This window comes from Lipophrys pholis (assembly GCF_963383615.2).
Source record: "Lipophrys pholis genome assembly, chromosome: 20".
Taxonomy (NCBI): domain Eukaryota; kingdom Metazoa; phylum Chordata; class Actinopteri; order Blenniiformes; family Blenniidae; genus Lipophrys; species Lipophrys pholis.
Window position 1 is genome coordinate 23,166,276 of NC_137648.1, and position 22,500 is coordinate 23,188,775.

At 43.5% G+C, this 22,500-nt stretch overlaps 1 protein-coding gene across 1 annotated transcript in view; it reads left to right on the plus strand.

The window, feature by feature from the left end:
- LOC308125946 (polypyrimidine tract-binding protein 2-like) overlaps nt 1-22,500 on the plus strand; it is a gene marked incomplete at its 3' end in the record, with an annotated part of 56,231 nt that overhangs the window by 31,473 nt on the left and 2,258 nt on the right. The window contains exons 12-13 of the mRNA XM_080489989.1: nt 17,335-17,480; nt 19,409-19,608. Coding sequence (XP_080346115.1) covers nt 17,335-17,480; nt 19,409-19,608 — 346 coding nt within the window. The remainder of the gene's footprint in view (nt 1-17,334; nt 17,481-19,408; nt 19,609-22,500) is intronic.

Below are 22,500 nucleotides of genomic sequence, written 5' to 3' on the forward strand. Positions count from 1 at the left end.
AGCGCGGGACAAACAAAGATGTGATTTTCATGTGGTTTCCACAGCAGCCGGCTCGCAAGCCGCCGTTCCCCGCATACATCTGACCATTAGTTAAGAGTGAAAGTTTGCCAGCGCCGTCCTCATTAAAGCCGTATGCTGTAGGCTTTAGATTCGGTTTAAAATAGGTCGGCTGACGGGGTTATTTCACACCAGGGTTCGGACTTCTGGAAGACTGACACCATTAATTTAAAAGGGAATCACACATTGTCAGGCGGATTCTGTCCAACCTGCTTAAAACACACAGACTCATTAAAGCTGCTTCCGGCGAGCGCTGCAGCGTTTACTGCTGCAGTGAACCATTTCAGTGTTTCAGCTTGTAAACTGTACAGAATAAACACTTACAGACTATAGGGTCAACTCTGACCAGTCGGCTGAACGGAGAACTAGAAAAACACACGGGCTGCAGGACTGTGACATTTAACCTGAGAACAAACTGTCCTGCTGCTTCTGCTGGTAAACACTATTTAAATCAGTTCATTTTAATTAGAAAGCAACTAATAGAACATTTCAAGGCGCCTTTACAGAGAAAAACCAACAATTTATATCAAATCAATTCTTTCTTCTTTTTCGTTTGTATTTGTTGCTATAGTGTTTTTGTCTTATTCTATTTTGGACAGTTGTGTTGTCTGGTTTTTTAGCTCGACTTCCAAGGATGTTCTCAGACGGTTCTGAGTTCAAGTTGCTGTTTTCAGGAGTTCAGAGTTGAATTGATTCTACCAGAATAATAATCTTTAGAATATAATTCCCATGAAGAGAATTTCTGGCTTTCTGGGATTTCAAAGATGGCGTCGCAGCAGCTAAAGAGAAAATGTCAACATTTGACCAATTTATCACAAAAACAAAACCAAACCGACTTCCTTAAAGAAAGAGTGTTAAAGCCAGAGGAATAATCTTAAATGTTGTGAAACTCATCGTTTTTCCAGTTCAAATCAAGACGTGGTGAGATCGAGTGCCTCGGGAAACTAAACTAAAAGATGTTAACAAACCTGTGAATACTGGAAATACGAGTTTCTATCAGTGTAATGAGGAATTTCTTCAGAACGGTATTGATAACGAATCAGAGATCAACAACTAAAACTGGCTCCTAAATATTTACTTTTTCTTCTGTGGAATCTGGTGGAGGAATGATATCCTGAAAACTTATCGTCTTTTATGTTTTCTTTTCCAAAATCCCGCCGTACAGACAAAACATTTGGATAATGATCATGGGACTCACTGGAAACATAGAAAGGGTTGTACTTTGCATGTCGGGCCACTAGTTGGCGCTGTGCTGCGTAATACCAGCACTCATCCACATGTGCAGGAAACACATCATGCCTATGACAGTGTAGTCAATGTTAATAATGTTTGTTCTCCTGTATATGTGTGTGTTGAAAATAACTGTTTGTTGGTGTTTTTAAAATGTTCCGGAAGCATTTTCAGAGGCTCGCGATGTTATTTTAGTAATGAGTTAAAAGTTTTGACATGAAGACGTTGTCCTGTAAACAAGGCTTCAGTTGGAATACTGAGGGTAACGCCAGGCAGCTTCCAGGACCAGGGTCCGTGTTTAACTCTGCTGCTGTTGGTATTATAGATGGTTTTAATATTTCCTTTATTGCACCATTTTGTCCAGTCCCAGCTCTGCCAGGATGTTAGAGCGGTTATGGTGGATGTTGTTCCCCTCAGGAAGACGCGAATTGCTCCTTTTAAAGTCGGCTCCCAAATTGTTTAAAAGAAAATAAAAACTCTAAACGTATAGTTGCTATCCAGTGATTAATGTTCACCAGCCCAGTTTTCAGGACTTGATTCAATTAGGTGTTACCATTTAAAGCAATTCAATTAAGTCGGTCCAACTTTATTCTATTTCAAATAAGTGCTTTTTAGAAATGGAGATAACTCCACGTAGGTAAACTAGGTATTGCACAGGAGAATTGAGTGTATTCTATAGCTCTAAAGAGGATGATGATGATGATGATGAAGAGCTGCTCTAGAAGCAACGAGGATCGATACAGTCAGACGACAGCATGAAGGGAGGACCTGCAGTATCTCCTGTGTCACGCAGCCTGACGCAGAAGGAGCTCTGCAGGGTCGTTACAGTGTCTGCGTGGGCTGGGAGTCAGACTCTGTAGCATGTAGCATGTAGCATGTAGCATGGCTGGTGTGTGAGCCCTGAAACTATGTAGCATGTAGCATGTAGCGTGGCTGGTGTGTGGGTTCTGAAACTCTGTAGCATGTAGCCTCGCTGGTGTGTGAGTTCTGAAACTCTTTAGCATGTAGCATGTAGCATGGCTGGTGTGTGAGCCCTGAAACTTTGTAGCATGTAGCATGTAGCATCGCTGGTGTGTGGGTTCTGAAAATCTTTAGCATGTAGCATGTAGCACAACTCAGAGTTCCGTACTGAGCAGTTAAACTACTGAGTGACATCGTCGTACTTTTACTGATATTAAAAAATCCACAAACCACGGACATCGCTTATGCTCTCTTGTGTATCTTCAGGCAACATTGTTGATATATGACATCACGAAGTACTACCGAGTTGTATCTGGGATTTTTGAGAATGAGTACTCCATGCAGTATCGGACCTGACAACAGATACTTGTATTGGGATCGTTGTATATCTGGTTCAAACCCACTGATCACATCAGCTCCTCTTCACAGTTCCCAGAATCCTTCACTGCACCGCGGTCCTGGATCAGTTCCTCCAGCATTTCCTCTCCCTGGTGAATCTAAAACTCTTTTTACAAGATTGTACTTGCTGTTGTGATTCTGACTGTGTTTGGCTGAACTGTTTGCTTCTGGTCCTGTCCAGACGGACACGTCCTGGTGAGGTGAAGTGACTCAGTCATCAGAGCTGCACTTCCTGTTTGTCTGGATGAGTGCAGGAGGCTGCTGGTCCGGAGCGCGTCATCATCCAGCTCGGGTCTCCGGAGGGAAGCAGGTACCTGAAGAGATTGATGGACTTGGAGCCGGTTGCAGTTGTCTCCGTGTTCCACTAGGTGCTACTAAACACTTGAATGTACACGATAATGAAGGAGTGGAGTCTGACTCAGTTCTTTTTATAGTCGGTGTTGAGGGGTCCCTTTACCATAGCAACAGTAAAGATGTAATAAAGGGCCAGTAAATATTTTGGTGGAAGCTGAGTTCACACTTGCTTAACTCTCCGAGACGTGATTGCCGCCCGCCACGTACTAGCAGCCTTCTGTTTCCTCGTTCGTTTGGCGATGCCTTAACAAGGTCTCCTCGGCGATAGAATCCAAAACAAAATGTTGGCCTAATTGGCACTGGTTAATAAGTTTATTTCAGGCACATGCCTGGGCTCCTTTATTAGAGCTCGGTGGGGCTGTCGGGTATTCTCTCTGGGCTTTTGTGAGAAATTAAATGAAGAATACAGCCTGCTAATGAAGCTGCACAGGGAATATTAGGGGAAGAGATTGATCAAAGGGAGATTCTGTCGTTTTAAAGGTTACTTAGCATGATGGTGTGACATGATTTTCAATTTGCTCTCGCCGAGGATTCAGTCTCGCTCGGTGTTTGTTTGAATGGAATCAACAGGTTTTGCTCTCTAATGGAGACTCTCATTTAGCACTGTGACCTTCTGTGTGAGGAAAGCTGAGAAACGAGGAGACGGATGGAAGTCACACTGGAAAACTGCAGGATGAAGTGCGAGGACATAAAGAAGAGTCTGTGAAGGTCTGAATCAGCGGTTTCCTCATTACCAGGACAGACTCAAGACGTCGTTCTCTTTTCCTCAGGTGTTGAGGAATATTAGGTTTTTCTCCATAACTGGATTAGTAATTGCGTGAAGAAGACTCCCTCTGCTTCATCGGTCTTCCAGCGTTGAGAAACGACCCTCTGCTGCGGTTTAGACACGTAGACTAATACACTCACCGGCCACTTCATTAGGTACCACTGTTAACTACCCGTCAGACAAATATCCTCTCATCAGGCTGATGTTTCTGCAGGTAGACGTGATGAAGATGAGCTGATGAAGGTGGAAATGAGCATGAGGAGGATGAAGAAAGGTGATTGAAGCGACTCAGCTCATAAGGAACAATAATATATTGTAATATATAGGAACATATATTGCAATGAACTACTGCTTCTGTTTATATTTATGCTTATATTTTATATAGATTATTACATGCGACATTATTGACACAAGTAATTTCTATTCAAGCACTACATTAAAATGACACATATTCAATAAATATATCAACCATATTCTATAATCTTCCCCTAAAAGCATTTTAGGAGAACATTCAACATGTAGGTTGAAATCTGTAATTTAACCTCCCAATATTTGGACTAAATAAACTTTTTGCAGTTTGTGTGTACATACTAGGAACTTGAACATGACATCGTTAAACCAGATGTAAATTCTCTCTCCATTCCAGTCGTCCACACGAGCTCACAGACGAATTCATGCTGGAGGTTGAAGGTGAAGAAAGGCCAAAAATAACCAGGGTGACAGGATCGACTTTTCATCTTCGGATATTCACGTATTTCATTCAGGACGTATTCATGTTTAAAGTTGATAGACACTCGATAACATCTTTAATTTTTATTTGAAAATAAAATCTCCTTTTCAAATAGGAATTAAAGAAGTTTGAATGAATACCCATTGGTCTTTTTTATTTTATATATACATACATATCTAAGTTGCAATCAAACATTTGGATGATATATAATAAAAGAAAAGCTGCAATTCTTTATGTATTTTTCAATATCTTGTAATGTAGTATATTAATACAATACATCATTCCATATATTAGAAGCATGCTGGTTGTTCTTTTTGTTTCAGTTAATTCTGATTCAGAATGAGGTTCTAATGCCAAGACAGACATGAACTTCAGGAAAACTTTTCAATCAACTGATAAATCAGAATACAAAATATTTCATTATATAGAAATTGAATATATTTTAGAATATATTGTCTTTGCGTGAGGGTGAACCTTCATGGTTGTTGGTATAGTAGTAGTAGTTTCTGAGGAGCTGCTGACCAGTTGGATCTTCACTCCAACGAGCTCCGGGGTTTCCAGAGGTTAATGACGAGCAGAAGATCAGAAGTGTGACGAGTTTCTATTTGTGCTTCATTTACCACAAACATCACGAGAGGTTGGATCCATCCTGACTGGGATCAGCTGCTGCTGGAACAAAATGTCTGAGGAACGTTTCCAGAACCTTCTTCAGTCTATAAAAACTACAGTTCAGCAGGATGACAAACCTGGTATTCTCAAGGTACCCAATAAAATGAGTGAGTTTTTATATAAGAGCAACAGACGGCGACAAGCACAAATACCATGCAGTGATCTAAGAAATGTTGTTTCAGTGAAGCGTTATAAAATGATGAACCCAGCAGCTCCTCTGTGGAGCTCATACGTCTTTCCAACTGGACGCTTCACTTCAGTCACATTGGACGTGTCCTACTCAAAACATCACCTGATAAATTCCCTTCGTTTTACTGCCGCAAACTGGTTTCCTTCTTATGAATAAAAACTATTGTCAGGGTCATCTCTTTAAAAGTAGGAATCCATTTATACCTCCTTTTCCTACAATAAATCAGAGCGCATAAAGAGAGTACTTGTAAAGTGGTAGAGTGTAGGTGTATCTTTCCTCCGTTACTATATTCTGCCTCCGTAATGTTTGTTAATGACTGACACCACAGCCTGGATTCACACGACACAAAGGATACGAGCTTTAATATAGCACGCTCCATATTTAGTTGTTAATTACATAGAGGGAGAAACGGTTTACATTTCTAGTTGTTGTTCTGGTTCTCATCGATCTTATTTCACATGAAAACGTGTTTGAAAAGAAACTTTGACAGCTCATATCTCAGCTGTCACAGAGTAATCTCCTCTTCACAGATACATGCAGGATCTCTGGATGTTTCTCAGCGCAGCTATGAAGGGAACACTTTGGAATGAGAAGATTTGAATTATTTCCAGTTTAGTGAAAATATAATTACGGATGCACTGATACAGACACCAGCATCCACTATCGGGTACGTTACTGCATGGAGTACTCATACTCCTTAAAAAAAAAACACCCCGCTACAGCTTGGAGAGTATTACATGATAGAATGTGACCGCTACGTCACTCAGTTGGTTGGTTCTTTAGTTGGTTGATTGATTGGTTGATTGGTTTGTTGGTCAGTCAGTCAGTTGCTCGGTCAGTTGGTCGGTTGGTGAATGGGTAGTTGGCTGGTTGGTTTGTGTATCGGTTGGTGAGTTGGTTGGTTGGTTGGTTGGTGGGTGGTTGTTTGTTGGGTTGTCGGTTGGTGAGCTAGTTGGTTGGTTGGTTGGTTGTTTGGTTGTTTGGTTTGTTGGTTGGTTGGTTGGTTGGTTGGTTGGTTTGTTGGTTGGTTGGTGAGCTAGTTGGTTGGTTGTTTGGTTTGTTGGTTGGTTGGTTGGTTGGGTGGTTGTTTGGTTTGTTAGTTGGTTGGTTGGTTGGTGATAACTCAAAAATATGTGGACAGATTTTAATTATAAATAATACACATTAGCAGTTAATAGGACAAGAAAGTAGTCATTATGTTTTGTTTGTTAATTTGACAACATAATACATAAAACTATAATGGCGACAATGAAAATAAAAACTTCACAAGCTTAAAATTAAATGGTTAAAAACAAACTGACCAAACTCACATATTCCATGCAGTAAAATAGTATAGTAGTAAAAGGAGAATCTTGTATTCAAGAGTCGTCATACAACCAGAGTTCTAAAATGTGTCTGACATGACTCAACTCTAACACCTCTTCATGTGAGGAACCACTCCTCTCTTCTTGTTCCTCTCTTCTTGTTCCCCTCTTCCTGTTCCTCTCTTCCTGTTCCTCTCTTCCTGTTCCTCTCTTCCTGTTCCTCTCTTCTTGTTCCTCTCTTCCTGTTCCTCTCTTCCTGTTCCCCTCTTCCTGTTCCCCTCTTCCTGTTCCTCTCTTCCTGTTCCTCTCTTCTTGTTCCTCTCTTCCTGTTCCTCTCTTCCTGTTCCTCTCTTCTTGTTCCTCTCTTCCTCTTCCTCTCTTCCTGTTCCTCTCTTCTTGTTCCTCTCTTCCTGTTCCTCTCTTCCTGTTCCTCTCTTCTTGTTCCTCTCTTCCTGTTCCTCTCTTCTTGTTCCTCTCTTCCTGTTCCTCTCTTCCTGTTCCCCTCTTCCTGTTCCTCTCTTCCTGTTCCCCTCTTCCTGTTCCCCTCTTCCTGTTCCTCTCTTCCTGTTCCTCTCTTCTTGTTCCTCTCTTCCTGTTCCTCTCTTCCTGTTCCTCTCTTCTTGTTCCTCTCTTCTTGTTCCTCTCTTGCTGTTCCTCTCTTCCTGTTCCTCTCTTCTTGTTCCTCTCTTCTTGTTCCTCTCTTCCTGTACCTCTCTTCCTCTCTTCTTCTCTTGCTCCCTTTCTCTTCCTCTCTTTGGCTGTCAAGGTTCCTTCCTTCCAAGGACGGACACCATTGTGTCTGAGAAGCAGCCACCAACAGGTTCTGTAAATCTGAGGAAAGAGAACATCCTGGTGGAGGAAACGACAATGGAGGATCTCTGTTGTGGAAAATATCAGAGCTGCTCTTTGATGAAATGAACCTGGAGATGGAGCTCAGCTCGGGGAGTCGCTGCGTTCCTGCTGATTGAACTTTCCCCACACTCCATGTGACACGCTTTAATAGAAAAAAGTGCTGTGATGAAAGACATTAAAACGAAACATTAAATGTTCTTGGAAATCCGACGGAAGCGCAGAAACTCTACAGGAGGATTTCATGTAGGAGTCTCCGGAGGTTCAATCACAGTCAAGTGGAACAAAAGCTCAAATTATGAAACTCAAGCACATAAAATAAGATATTAAAACAGTACTTAGCAGCGAAGAGAAGGATTTCCGGCTCAGTGCAGTGACTTTAATGGTGTGTGATTGTGAGCTTTGCGAGGACGTCCTTATTAAACATGGGGTTGGACTTCACAGACACACACAGACGTGTGAAAATGTTAGAAATTTAAATCTGCGTACGGAGTCACCGAGGTGTGTGAAGCGCATTCATTAAATATGTATCTGTTGGAAATCCATTCAGTTTGGAATCAAAGAGCCTGAAAAGAAGAAAAGTGTTGTTTTTTTGTGAAGGAACACAAGCCTTGCTGCACTGATTCATTTAATCTGGCCCTCCTGCAGGGAGCGTGTTCCCACGGGACTCCGTCTGGGTTTGTTGGCTAATTGGGATGATTTAACCAGAGAAAGTCAGTGTGCGGGGGGGCCGGCGGGGGCGGGGGTGGGGTGGGGTGGGGGTGGGGGGGATGTTGGGGCGCTGCGCTGGAAGGAAACCAAACATTTACATGCTCATTATCATCCGTCAGAGCTCTAAAAATAACATGCGGCCATCACAAGGTTACGGGAGTGTTGCTTGAGAAGAGAGCACATGTTCTCTCATCAGTTGACATCCTCACAAAGCAGCTGACGACGGGCAGCTCAAGGGAAGCAGAGAGCTCATGTTGATACGCTGCCGTGTGCCATTTAATTCATCCACACACATCCAGGAAATTAGAAGAAGAAGAAGAAGAAGAAGAAGAAGAAGAAGAAGAAGAAGAAGAAGAAGAAGAAGAAGAAGAAGAAGAAGAAGAAGAAGAAGAAGAAGAAGAAGAAGAAGAAGAAGAAGAAGAAGAAGAAGAAGAAGAAGAAGAAGAAGAAGAAGAAGAAAGTACCCCGGGGATCTGATTCACGAAAGCATCTGAAACAGCATTAAAATGATCAGATTCATTATGTTTTCTATCAAATGAAATTAAAATCCCAAAAGCTTTTTCTTTATTTAATTTTCTTTTATGTTTTCAGACTAAAACAGCAACATGAAGCAAACTGAGGATCGACAAACTGATTCACAGGAGACGTAAAGGTTGACAACGTGTAATGAAATGAAGCTGAATGGTTTATAAATAAACCTCCAATTGACAATAATTAAAGTTCTTCCAGAGGAAAACCATCGTATCTTTAGGAAACAGGCTGACGTCGGGTTGGACGTCTTCCATATTGGTCTGGGGAGAAATGAGTTGAGGATTAATAAGAAGCTCTTCTTCTGTCAAGAGGAGTTTGTCTGAATCAGGTTTTCCTCGACAGGTGCGGAAAGAAAGAAAGAACTGATTTTGAGCTGTTTTCCTGTAAAAGAAACGAGTAACAAACTCACTGAAACTTCAGCAATTATACCTGTGTTGCTAATTTCATAAAAGTAATGAGGTGCCAGCACTTAAGCGCTGCACCGCCTCGTTGGCGTGTTATTACCAACGGTGATAATGATACCGCAGGAGAGTTCGGCCCTGCTTACTTAAGAGAAAATTCTAAACTTACTTTGGATTTTGGCGACTAAGAATTGCAAGTTTCTGAAAACATCCCTCCATGAAAAATGCTTCCAGAGTCCAGTGTTTTTGAAACGCCCTGGTTTCTATCTCTGAACGAGAAAAATGCACAAATTGCACATGTGCAGTCGTGTGTAAGTAGACGGAGAACAATAACAACGGAGGATCCCGGAGTGTCTGTGCGGCTCACGCTTTAGATTCTAACAGCCGTCCTCCAGCAAAGGGAACATTTAATACCATTTAATACACCATCATCTGCATACGTGGAGGACATTTCTTCGCTACAGACACTGAGTGGACCGACAGCTACAAGGAACTGACATGTTTACGTCGTAATCTTCTCTGTACGCACGCATAAGTTGTTGTATTGAAATAAACAGCACCAACTAGTGACATGGCGTGCAACCTACAGCACTTCTTCATACTTCCATGTGAACCCTGATCCTCATCACGGTCATCTGGCCAGGAAACTTTTCTGAAACAAAAATGGAAAATAACATTTGTTTCCAGCAGAAGACTTTAGTGAATTGCACTGTTGTCCCGTTAAAACGTGCAGCTCCTGGTATCAACCTCCAGAACCACAGTCTGCCTCTCGACCCAAAGTCCACAGAGTTCAGGAAGACACCAAGTCACTGCTAACGCCCCATTTCCTCAAGAGGAGCTCAGCAGAGAAAAGACACCTCCAGGTCAAGTTCTTTCACGAGCAAATTGTTGATCAAGTGAAAAGAAAAGCCCGGTGGTGCTTGACTTCAGGTCGTTGAAGAGGTCCAGGTCGTTCTCACTCTGAAGCATCCTGACCTGAAACTGCTTCATCCCAAAAGAGTTCCACCTGCAAATACTGTTGCTTCAAACAGTTTACCAGCAAGGCCTTCAGCACCCAGAAGAATTGTCTCTCTGTTTGGACATCAGTACAAATTATGCAAAGAACTCAAGATGAGATCAAGTCCTGATGGTTTTTAGGACGATGGAGGGATACGGCCGGGACTCCTTGATGGTGAAGAGGTGGCAGGTCGGGGGAATTGGGATGAGCCATCACACTGGAGGCTTTGCAATTCAGTGGATGACACAATCTGCCCGGCTGCTCTCCTGCTGGTGTGGAAAATGGTTCTGGCCCTACCAGGCCTCCCTTCCCTCTCCAGCTCACCACAGCTCATCAGCCTCCGTCAGTCCCACCTGTTGCTACCAGCTGTGGCTCATCAGTTCAGGCCGTCTGTGCCAGAATGTTCTTCATTCTCAGGCAGGACTGTGAAGCGTTCACTCTGCCTCGTTCCACCATGCCCCTCCCTAACCACCTCTCTCAGAGCTGCTTCACCCTTCCACAGGAGAGGAGTCGTCTCTTCAGCTGAACCTTGGCCTTGTGGTCCACATGTCCTGCCTGGTCCCACCATCGTCCTGGTGCCCATCAAGAACTGTTTCCTGAAGGAGCGAGCTCCACCAGGCTTCCAGGACTCTGCTGACAGTCATCCCCAACCCTAACCCCATCACCAATCCAGTTTCTGTTGCTTTGGGGCTCTAAGCTCTCTCGTTACATTAACCATGTTGAATAAGTCTCCGCCAGGCAGTTTTTCTCAACATCACATCACTCGTAGCTTCATTTCTGTGATTCGGTGATTCTGCTGCTGTTGAACACGACTCGGCTGTCGTATCATCAGAGTGATGGACTGGTGGCCTGCATAGACTATATCCTGCCTTCACATATGGCTAGGATTGGACCCAGAACCTCCAAACCTGAACTGGATGAAGCAGAATAGAAGATGAGTCAATGTTAGAAACACTCACACGTCATCATCTGTGAAATAACTAAAATGTGCTTTTGTTTTTATTAATGAATTTATTTAATAACCTACTCTCAGGAAAACATTGTGTCTGGACTGAACGTATACAGGGAAGTAGTTTGTACCTTGGATATTTGAGGTCGTTGACATTATTTATTCTACGATAGTGCTTGGTAGTACTTTGTTCCAGACAGCAGTGATCCTTCAAAGACATGTTGTCCTCGTATCAGCTGTTTGATTTGTGACTGTTGGCCGTTGCTCGGCAAAATTGTCAGGGAGTCAGGATGGATGTATTGATCAATTAAACATTAGGTTTGTAATTGGGAACTTTTTTTCCATAAATTACAGTCGTACAAAATTTATGAGCCACGAGGTTGTTAGCCATGAGGTTCACACTATATTGAACATTTCATTAGCTGTCTGCAGGGTGCAGCTTCTGGAAGAAGCTGCTATGTCACGGTGCTTCATGAGAATTTAATAACACTTTGCAAATGATCCCCTGGTATTTTACAATAACCATGCACATTTTTAAAATCATGTTCCAAGTAAAGACAATATGTGATGAATCAATTGTCACTATACTGTTGGACTTATTACCCCCTGGAGTGATTAAACTGAGACTGGCAGTAACATTAAAGTCCTTCATTTGTAGAGAAAAAAGCTGCGGCTCATCGTGGCGACCGACCATCAACTGCGCACAGTGTAATGATGGCGCTCTACAAAATACAGTGCAAATAAATACTTGAGGTAGAAATATGATCATGATGAGTGAGAGGTTGTACAGTGGTGAGTTATGAACCCTAATGATTCATGTTCCAGCAGCGGGAACAAGATGGAGGCAAGACGTTTACTTGTATTCAACTGTTCCTTTAAAAACAAACAAGCTTACAAACTATAGGAGTGTCGTTAGGAAAAGAAGCATTTGTGTCATCGTTATTGTCATCAGAATGATCATCCTCATCATCATCATGCTCCACCTGTCCACATGTCAAAGTGTCCTTGAGCAAGACACTGAACCCCAAACTGTTCCCACTCCATGTACTAGGCTATTAGTGTGTGAATGTGTGTGTGTGAACGGGTGAATGTGACTAATGATGTAAAGCGCTTTGGGAAGCAGTTGAAAAGGACTGTATGAGACTGTATAAGTGAAAATGCTCATAATCATCATCATCCTCATCCTCATCATAATATTCATCATCATTATTGTCATCCTAATCATAATCATTTTGTCATTATCATAATCATTCTCATCACCGTAATCATTGTCACCATCATCATCACATCCTTGTCATTATCATCATCCTCATCAATTTATCATAATTATCATCATCCTCATCTGCGTCATTCTCATCATTCTCATCCTCCACATCCACCTCCTCATCACCATCCTTATCATTATCCTCGTCCTCAATTTATCATCATCATCATCATCATCGTCGTCATCATCACAATCATCATCATCATCATCATCATCATCATCATCGTCATCATCCACATCCTCATCACCATCCTTATCATTATCCTCATCCTCAATTTATCATCACCATCATCATCATCATCATCATCATCATCATCATCATCATCATCATCCTCATCATCCTCATCCTCCTCATCCTCATCCTCACCATCATCCTCATCCTCACCCTTATCACCATCCTTATCATTATCCTCCTCATCCTCAATTTATCATCATCATCATTGTCATCATCCTCATCCTCCTCATCACAGTCAAGCTATAACCTGGACACAGTTGGAGGCTTGATGAGCCACAAACATCAGTCTCATTCAATCTGAATGGATGAGAACATCTGAAAGTTTCACAATGAATCTAGATTAAAACATCCAGTCTAACAGTGACGGGGCTGAATTTGATCACCAGAACATCCCTCCTCGAACCCTTCATCCTTCCATCTACCATCATCATCATCCCACTGCTGTCCCTCCTCAGAAATTATCCCTGTTGGTTGAGGACATGTGGCTCAGCCAGTTAGACTAAATCCAAATCAATTCCTCTCCAATGGCCGCAGAAAAGCACCAAATCGAGTTTATGCTCTGCTAACACAATCAGCCTGTGGGTGGGGAGAGGATGACTGTGCCATCATGTCTTCCCTAATTTCATTTCTCTGGGCGGGCGGGGAGGCAGACGGGCAGGCCCTCTCAGTGGGGCCGGTGCTGGAGAGAAGCCCACCGCCACCAGGCTCCAAATACCAGGCCTGTCAAAGGTCTGAACCAGAGCCCGGCGCCGGAGGAAGCTGAGAGGAAGGGACGGGGGCTTAAGGTTGGCTGATACGGTAGAGCTGCTGAGTTCATGTAGTGGGAGGAAGATGCTCTAAGGACAAACCGAACGGCAGGAAGAGGTGAAATAAACCTCCAACATGTAGGCAGCAGTCGACAGCTCCCGGAAAGAGAAGTTAGCCTTCATTCACTGCTGATGAGACACCGTGAGGATGGATGAAGAGCCGTCGCCAACAAGCGAGAGTTTAGAGTAATAGTGACCCTGAGACGATAGTGAAACAGGCAGGACAGAGTTGGTGACTGTTTGACACTAATGTGTTATTAGCGTGTTCATGCTTGAGTAGAGTAGCGTTAACATATCCACCAGAGGACACTGGCCATCAGCCGTCTGCAGCTTTGAGACCAAACGAGACCTTCTCACTATGGAGACACAAAACATGGAAATGTTCAGAAATAAAGGAAGAACATCTACGGCTCTGTACACAAAATAAAAGTTGCATTACTAAAATGTCACTGGTAAAATTTATATATATTTTCTTCCAATTTTAATTTTGACTTAGATTTTCAGTTCTCACTACGTCTTCCTTGTTGCTATGGCGGTTGCTATGGACTTGATGCACCAGGAACCAGAGGGAAGGTGGAGTCGCGTCCTGGAGCGAGATTCCTCCGATCGGCTGTGGAATCAGTCCAACTCAAATCATCTATTCAGGGTCAATATACAGATATATACAGATATATACAGATATATACAGATATATACAGATATATCTAATATACAGAATCAGGTGTCTGTTAATGTCTCATGAAGGTTCTTTCACAAACTTTTACATTTAAACTTTTAATCAACTTCATTTCAGTTTATTTTTTTCTCAAATAGACTGAAACAAAACATCAGCAGTGGTGAAATAAAACTGTCTGGAAGTAGAATGTGTGTTTCCACTGATAAACAATCTAAAAATAAAGCTGGTGGGAAAGATAAACGTGAAGCAGCTAGCTGCAGCCTGACGACTCACTACTGACACCCGGTGCACAAAAGTGGAACTACTGAAATCTTCCATGGAAAAAAAACAACAACTCTTTGCACAATAGATCTTGGATTACTTCAAAGTAACTTATCGATCTTTACAATTATCCGTCATGATAAACTGATGAAGACTGAATGAAACATCAAACTGAATGTCGATGGAAACTCTGTGACGCCAGAACATCTGGAAAACATTCACCTCTGATATATTTAGAATAAAACCACTGAGTACTGTTAACTCCTGAAATGGAAAAGCATCGATTGAAATCAAGCAATGCCCCCCGATACGCACACACACACACACACACACACACACACACACACACACACACACACACACACACACACACACACACACACACACACACACACACACACACACACACACACACACACACACACACACACACACACACACACACACACACACACACACACACACACACATTTTGAGATATTTAAGTTCATTGTGTGCAAATGTTGGGCCACCAACAACAATAGTATGAATAGATATTTCATATAGCTGTGTATGTAGTTGTTTGGATTAGTTTTTGTGTGTACTGTAGCAATGAGTTATTATTGCAAACTATGTAGTTAATTAAAACTTGATGTTGATTGTTGTATTTATAATTCATCATTTATTCACTTATTTCCAGGATTTGTATTTAGTTGTGAGGATATTTATATTGTATTTCAGGCTGTAATACTTGGGTGACGTAGTCTTGGCAATGATAAATAAACAATGCTATTTCATTTGGCATATAGAATCAGTCCCAGGACGTCACGTTGGGTCGGGGGTCTCTGCATGGAGACACTGAGCAGGAGGACGTGTCTCCGTCTCCTCGCTACAGGAGCATGTGGCCTTTTAGCGTGCGGCGGCCGGCAGAAAGCAGATGTCGGGAAAGTAGAAAGTAGTCCCTCGGTAGCCGAGGCTGATGAACACTAATGGAAGCGCTTACCTCACCAGGCAAATGGACCTGCTGGCGGTGGGACTGGCACGGTCCATTTGAAGGGGGGGGGGGGGGGGGGGGGGGGGGGTGATCGCGTGGAGAAAAAGCAGCAGAGAGAAGGTATCAAGTTATTCATGAAGGTTCACTATGAGACTTCTCACCAGCGCTCACTGGTTCTGAGGGGAACATCCAGGTTCAAGGTCTTTATTTGTCATTTTCATTCTTTCTCTTGTAAATGTAATTAGTGTTTTGGGGACCGGCACCACACATAGGCAGAAGGAATTAAGAGTGAAAATGTAGGAGTATTAATGAAAATACTGCGGCGGTATTGACAATACAGCGTCTACAAAAAACAAACTGTAAAATATTGGATACCCACACTCCATCGGGACAAAAGTGCTGGGAGTTCATGTACTCACACTCTGAAGATGGATTAGTCCCATTTGGGGTGTTGGAGGCGTGAGAGGGAAGCAGCACGTCGTCCTGGAGGTACAACGTGTTTCAATGACGACTCAGAAACTGTGTCTTCATGTCTGATGAGATAAACACTCAGTAAAGTTTCATAGGGGGTCATGAAGCCCTCAAGATTTTAAGGGGTATAGCTAATTTTTTTCTTTCCAAAAAATAGCTGAGTCAGCATTTAATTCATTCATGTCACAAGCAAAAGTGTTTTTGTTTATTTACTTTTTCATACTATTGAAATATCTCTAGGATTCGGGCGTGTTGAACGTCAAGTCTCCACTGTGCACAAAGGTAAGCTCACAAAGTCAGCAGAGGGAGAAGGAATGAATCTGTGAGAAAGAAAAATGGACAAAATGAGAAATTGATGCATCTTTTCTGGTGAAAAACCAGTTTAAGAAATTAAAGAAACTCATCATTACCGAACTGGAAACAAAATGGATTTATGGTGGTTTTTTTTCTTTTAACATTAAAACTGTCCATTTGAAATGGATCAAATGGTTTAGAAGCAAGGCGTTAGTGAGAGGCGTGGGGCCGACCCCATTTCTGTTTCTTCACTGAAGTAAGCTGGTTAATCCATTTTCATAACCTGTGTGATGCTTTCAGGGTCTGTCCAGTCAGCAGTACCTGCCTCAATAGTCAAGTGGATCAGTGCTGACTGAAAACTCAGTGGGTGTACGCCGTATAACCTGGACTACTATTAAGATACTTCAGGCCTCGGTTTGTCCTCGTCGGGTTTGGCTCAAGGGTTTGGTTTTGTGCTCGCAGCTCTTGTTTCACACCGAAGAAATATGTCCTTTAAGAAGCACATTAATCTTCTCTTCTGTAACAAAGATTTTCTTTAAATATAACAGGCGTTTCTTTAAAATATTGCCTAAACACCGAATATACAGCAGATCCAATGGCGAGGGGACGCCATGACAGCGGACACTGGTAGGGCTTTTCCACCAAAAAGAACCAGGTTCTAGTTCAGGGCCGGTGCCAGAGCCAGTTCTTAAATGAGCCCCACCAAAGAACCGGTTCTTTTTCCACCGTTACCGGAGCCAAGTGAGAGCCACGTCATTGCGTCAGTCCAAAACGTGATACGTCACTGATTTCAACAATTTGGCGCTGACGGCGCTCATCCAGGTACCAGGAGACGGACTGTCTTCATCGGTTTAGTCCGGGTCGCTCCATCTAGTTTGGCCTGAACCTCAGATGCACCAAAGAGAAAGAAGACATTACGTCTCTTCGTGTCTCTATTGGTGTTTTTTTGCGTCCGTCTTGTTTTAGTCCAGAGCCCCGGAGTGGACATAGAGGCGAACAAAAATAACACGTGTTTGAGTTTGGGGCTTATTTTTCAACATTTGGGCGTTACATAGTGAATTTCTGCTCCTTTCACTTTATTTCTGGGAGTGTCTGAATCAAATGCTTCAACATGGGAGAAGAAAGGAGGTTTACAGTGATAGAACGAAGCTCTGAAAACTGTTTCCAATGGCAACCTCCGTTGCAAACCTCCGAGCCAAGTGGAGAGTGAAACGACCAAAACAAAGAGAATGTTTCCGGTGCCGACGCCGTCTGCAGGCGGCCTGGACACCAGCGGCGCAGCAGCCCGGCCTCACGGCGGTCCGGCCTCACGGCGGTCCGGCCTCACGGCGGCCCGGCCTCACACAGCCCGGCCTCGCGGTGGCCCGCCCTCGCGGCGGCCCGACCTCGCGGCGGCCCGTGAAGTTGGCAGTTGCTGACTGGTCGTGACGTTCGTCTCTCTCAACAAGCCGCGATATTTAAACCCTCCGTTCGCATACACTGCTTCATGCTCACTAGTAGTTTCAGTCAGATCATTGAAATGTGGGCGCCACACTGCCCCCTGGTGTTCTGACAAGGTGCAGACGCTCCTCTCTGAAACAGGAGGAGGAGATTAGCAGGAGCTGGACGCGGCTGCTCACTATGAGAATGTGGCTCACGGCTTTGCTCGGACGCCTGAGCAGCGCCACGACAAAGTGTCCCCCACCTTTACTGTTGCGTAATGACATCACATACCCGCGTCATTACATGGCAATAACAACCCCGCCTACATTTTCGCCGCACTCTGCAGTGGAACCACAAAGCAGGTGGGTCTGGGTACGCGTTACCGTGGTACCACGCCCTACCGTGCTGCGCAGTGGAAACAAGACTCAGATAGTTTACGCTGGCATGTGCAGGAAAGTGTTTAATTCAACATAAACTAAAAGGACAAATATCTCCATCCTGCCTTGCAGCAAGTGTGTAACTGTCTTGTTGCTCTGGGTGTTTTTATTTCCCTTCTGCCTTTATGTCCACAGTTTGGTTTGTCAGAGCCCCATGGAGGGAGCTGGAGGCGGGTGGAGGCGGGTGGAGGCGGGTGGAAGCTGGAGGAGTGGAGCTGACCAATGTGGCGTGGAAAGAGCTGCAGTCAACGCTGTGGAGTCAATGAGCCCCGTGTGGCGGGAAACCCTGCTGAAGCAACTCCTGCAACAGCAGCAGCCTCCATCAGCCTCCATCAGCCTCCATCAGCAGCAGTTATTGAGCACTTGGGGGGGATGGGGGGGAGATCTGAATGTCACCTTTTTAAAATTTGAAATATATGTAAGGTGTCTGCTTCGTTATGGTAAATCTTCCTGGATCAATAAAGAAATAACAAATTACTTTGAAAATTACTTTTTGTACAAGAAAACAGTTTAACTTCGTTTTAACTCCGAAAATACCCAAAATTCATGAAATGTAATTTCTCCAGACGTCAAAATAAATAATTTCACGAGGAGACCCAAGGAGAATTTTCTACCACGATTGAGTCCTTGTGGACGCTCTGCTTTCAGAGTGTTGCTGCAGCTTGTGACGCTCAAACGTCGTCTTGTGGATCTTCTCCTTGTTTCAGGAAGGTTTGCACGTGTTTCCACTGGAGAACCAGTTGACTGTCAAAACACGTATAAAAGTAAGAGTAAAGTAAGCAGTATGTCCAAACAGTTTAAATATCCTCACGAAGTACAGTATTCTCTGATTATATTATTTCCAAATATTAAGTCTCTTTCTGGAGCCAAAGTGTGTACGTGCTCTGACCTCCGTGTTTCAGATTAATCTGGACGCTCAGTGATGTTCAGTTTAATTCTATTAAAGTATTGTGCTGATGTTACTGTTAACTCATGTTTCAAGTCTTGTTTCTTTGGCCGTTAATTTTCTGTTTCTTCATCAAACCTTGAGCCCGTTTCCAAGGCAACGATTTCAAGTGAAAAGACAAATGGTGCTCGGAGCAATATTAATTGCGAATATATTGGAATTGATTTTCTAATGTTCTTATTGTTGTTGGTTGAAGTTGGTCTGAATTTGTCGTCCTCCATGTGAAGATGATTGAAAAGCTCCAGAGCAGCCAATAAATCAGGAGGAAGAAAAAGGTGTTTTCAATATCAAGAGTGAAACTTGAAATTCAAGTGTAGATCACATCTAATAATTTGCATGATGTGTCAAGAGATGATTCCATTTTCCTGGAAGAGAAAATGGTCAGTGAAGCAGGCGGGAAGCAGCGATTCGTTCTCCTCTCTGCTGGAGAGCAGGAGATCGGACATGGTGGCTGATGGGAAACGAGACAGAAAGCCAGAGCCGGAGATGATGCGTGTCATGCTGGTTGATCCATGCTTCCCTGCAGGCGTACAGAGTACCGCAGGGATTACCCACCCCCTCTTCCTCACAAACACAGAACCAAACATCCCCCGTCTCTGAGGTTCTCACATGGCGGACGCAAACACGACTCAGAAGCAGCAGAGCGCCATCCTCAGGGCAACAGGAAGAGGCAATGGCAGGCTAGTCCCGCCACATCATCTGCTCACTGGTCCACTGAGGTACAGGGTATGGTATTGATATATGGTACCATGTCTGATACTGCACCGAGTCCTCGTACTCGTACTCATCAAAAGCTCCTCGATACAACCCAGCGAGTATTAAATGATGCCATGCGTCTGCAGCGTCGCCCGCAGGCACAGAAGAGAGGATGAGCGATGTCCGTGGTTTGGAGATTCTTCAATATTAATGAGAAAGACTGTAAATGATGTTCTGATGAAATATGAAGAGGAAGAGGAAGATAGTTGGTGCAACACCAGCAACTTCATCACCAGCAACTTCATCACCAGCAACTTCATCACCAGAGACATTTGGACCAGCAGAGTTAGAACGACGTCCCTCAGTAGTTTAACTGCTCAACATGGAACTCAGAGTCGTGCTACATGCTACATGCTACAGTTTCAGGCTCACTCACCAGCCACTCTACATGCTACATGCTACATGCTACAGTTTCAGGCTCACTCACCAGCCACGCTACATGCTATATGCTACATGCTACATGCTACAGTTTCAGGCTCACTCACCAGCCACGCTACATGCTACATGCTACAGTTTCAGGCTCACTCACCAGCCACGCTACATGCTACATGCTACAGTTTCAGGCTCACTCACCAGCCACGCTACATGCTAAACATGATTACAGTCTGATAGACTCATTAGCAGCTCGGTCCCTCGGTCTACAGTCTACAGTGTGTATAAAGACGCTACGCTCTGCGCTATGCTACTGAGGACTGTGAGGCTGGTGGAGGAGACGTAGCGTCGATACAGAAGCTGTACGGAGGAGGTTTGTGGCGACACACAGCCTTCGATTGTCGTTTGCATCTGGATTATGGATTAGACTTTGTGGCATTTATAGTTCCTCTGCTAGAATCCACAAAGGAAAAAGGAAATATTGAGGAGCCAGTTTTAGTTGTTGTTCATCTCTAATACATTTCATCTAATACATCAAAACCTTTCTGAAGGAAATGCCTTCATCACATTCATACAATCACGTAGTTCCAGCATTTAAAGTTTGTTGACATCTTAGCGTCACGGAAACTCCCGTAGTTTCCTGAGGCATCGTGCCAGAAGATCTCGTTTGTTCACTGGATCTCGCCAGATCTCGATTTACAAAAAGAAAAACCATCAACAAGACTATTCTTGTGGCTTGAAGAACGTTTCTTTGAGAAAGTCTGGCTTTGTTTCGGGCTGAATCGGTCAAGCGTTGATATTTTTGCTAGAGCTGCCTCAACGCCATGTTTGATATCCCAGAATGCTTTGCGGCAGGTTCATGAAGATGACATCAGTTTGAGGGAAAACATTTCTGATTTGGTTTGATCAGTCTGCAGGTTGGAAACGAGTGGAAATGGTTTCATTTTGGTTTATTCCCTTTAGGGGAAGTAAGTTTCAAAGATTTATTCTGGTAGGGTAACTTTAATAAGGCCTGGTATAGATAATCAGTATCAGCTAGTAGCTAGAGGTGAGTACTTGTACTTGTACTCCTCCTTAAAAAAGTGTTTTTAGTGTCTCTCCAGTGTTATTGATCAAATGCATTGACTTTGAGTCGATGATTTAAACTCCAGTATTTTACATTCCTCCCAGTTGCCCATCGCTGTGCAGAACGTCTCAGCATCATCTGAGCTGCGGCAGCGTCACTTGGTCTTTGCTGCTCCCAGGCGCCAGGATAAAGAGCCGCCCAGAGTTGCTCAGTTCATTTGGTGGTTTGCTGTGACTTCCTCTTGATTCACGTTGGAGTCGGATGGAGCTGCAGCCTCAACCAGCTGAGAGTCTGAGAGGTCGGCTGAACACATCGTGGAACTCCCAGGAGTCCATCAGCAGACCAAAACCTTCACTCAACAATATGTGGACAATTCATGTCGCTCTAGTTCCTGATCATTCATTTGAAGTCATTACTGGAATGAATCACAACAAATCTTAACATTTTCACCCCCCCCCCCCCATCGCTGTGCTGTACAGAATGTGTATCACAGACATTCCTTTCCTCCAGTAAGCTCCTCACTTCTTTCTCCGGTCGTCCTCTTTTCATGGAAGGAAAAGATGTTTTTCTGTAACAGCTGTGGGACTTTGCACAGAGTTCCCTCTTCCCTGGCTCCTGCAGATCAATCCATCTGGCCTTCCTCTGTAGAACAAAGACGCTGCATCAGACAGAGAGATAAAACAAACAGAACAAATGCGTTACCTCCGGAGCATGGCGTCACATATATTGGTAAATCCATGATAAAATCACAAAAGGAATTCCTCTCCCTACACCCCCCCCTCCCCCCACCCCGTTTCAGCACACAAAGAGAATAAATCGTCCCCCATTCACGTGGGAGTCAAGCTTTGAAAATTTCCCATTCCCCTCCTGCTAACAAACGCTCCTCACATCGGGGCTGTTTGCAGGAAGTCCCACCAAGCAGAGATCCACATTCAGCCGGAGCATCACGCCTGACGAGCTCCTCCACGTTACAGATCTGTTGACAGCCGAGGAAAACGTGAGAGCACATGCCTTCAGGGTGTGTTTCTTTTTTTTTGTTCAGATTTTTTGTGCTGAAACAAAGCATTACCATAACACATTCCCAGTACTCTGATATATCTGTAAATTTAGAAAACACACAAAGCTACAGTCACATCTTGCTTCTAGCACTGACTGTCTAGAAACGTGTTCTGTAATCTGTAATCTCTTCAGATTCCATCTGGAGATTCCTTTTCTCATTTGTGAGGTTGCTTGCAACAATCATCATTCTTTACCTAAAATGTCATTATTGTTCTTTTATATATATATATATAAATATCTATTATATATAAACACTTTTGTGGCATATACTTACCAGATTAACTGACTACATCTAAACCCAGGGTCTGGAATCGAAAGGTCCCTAAAGAAACCAACCCTCAAACAGTGATCGTGGAGTCGGTCGT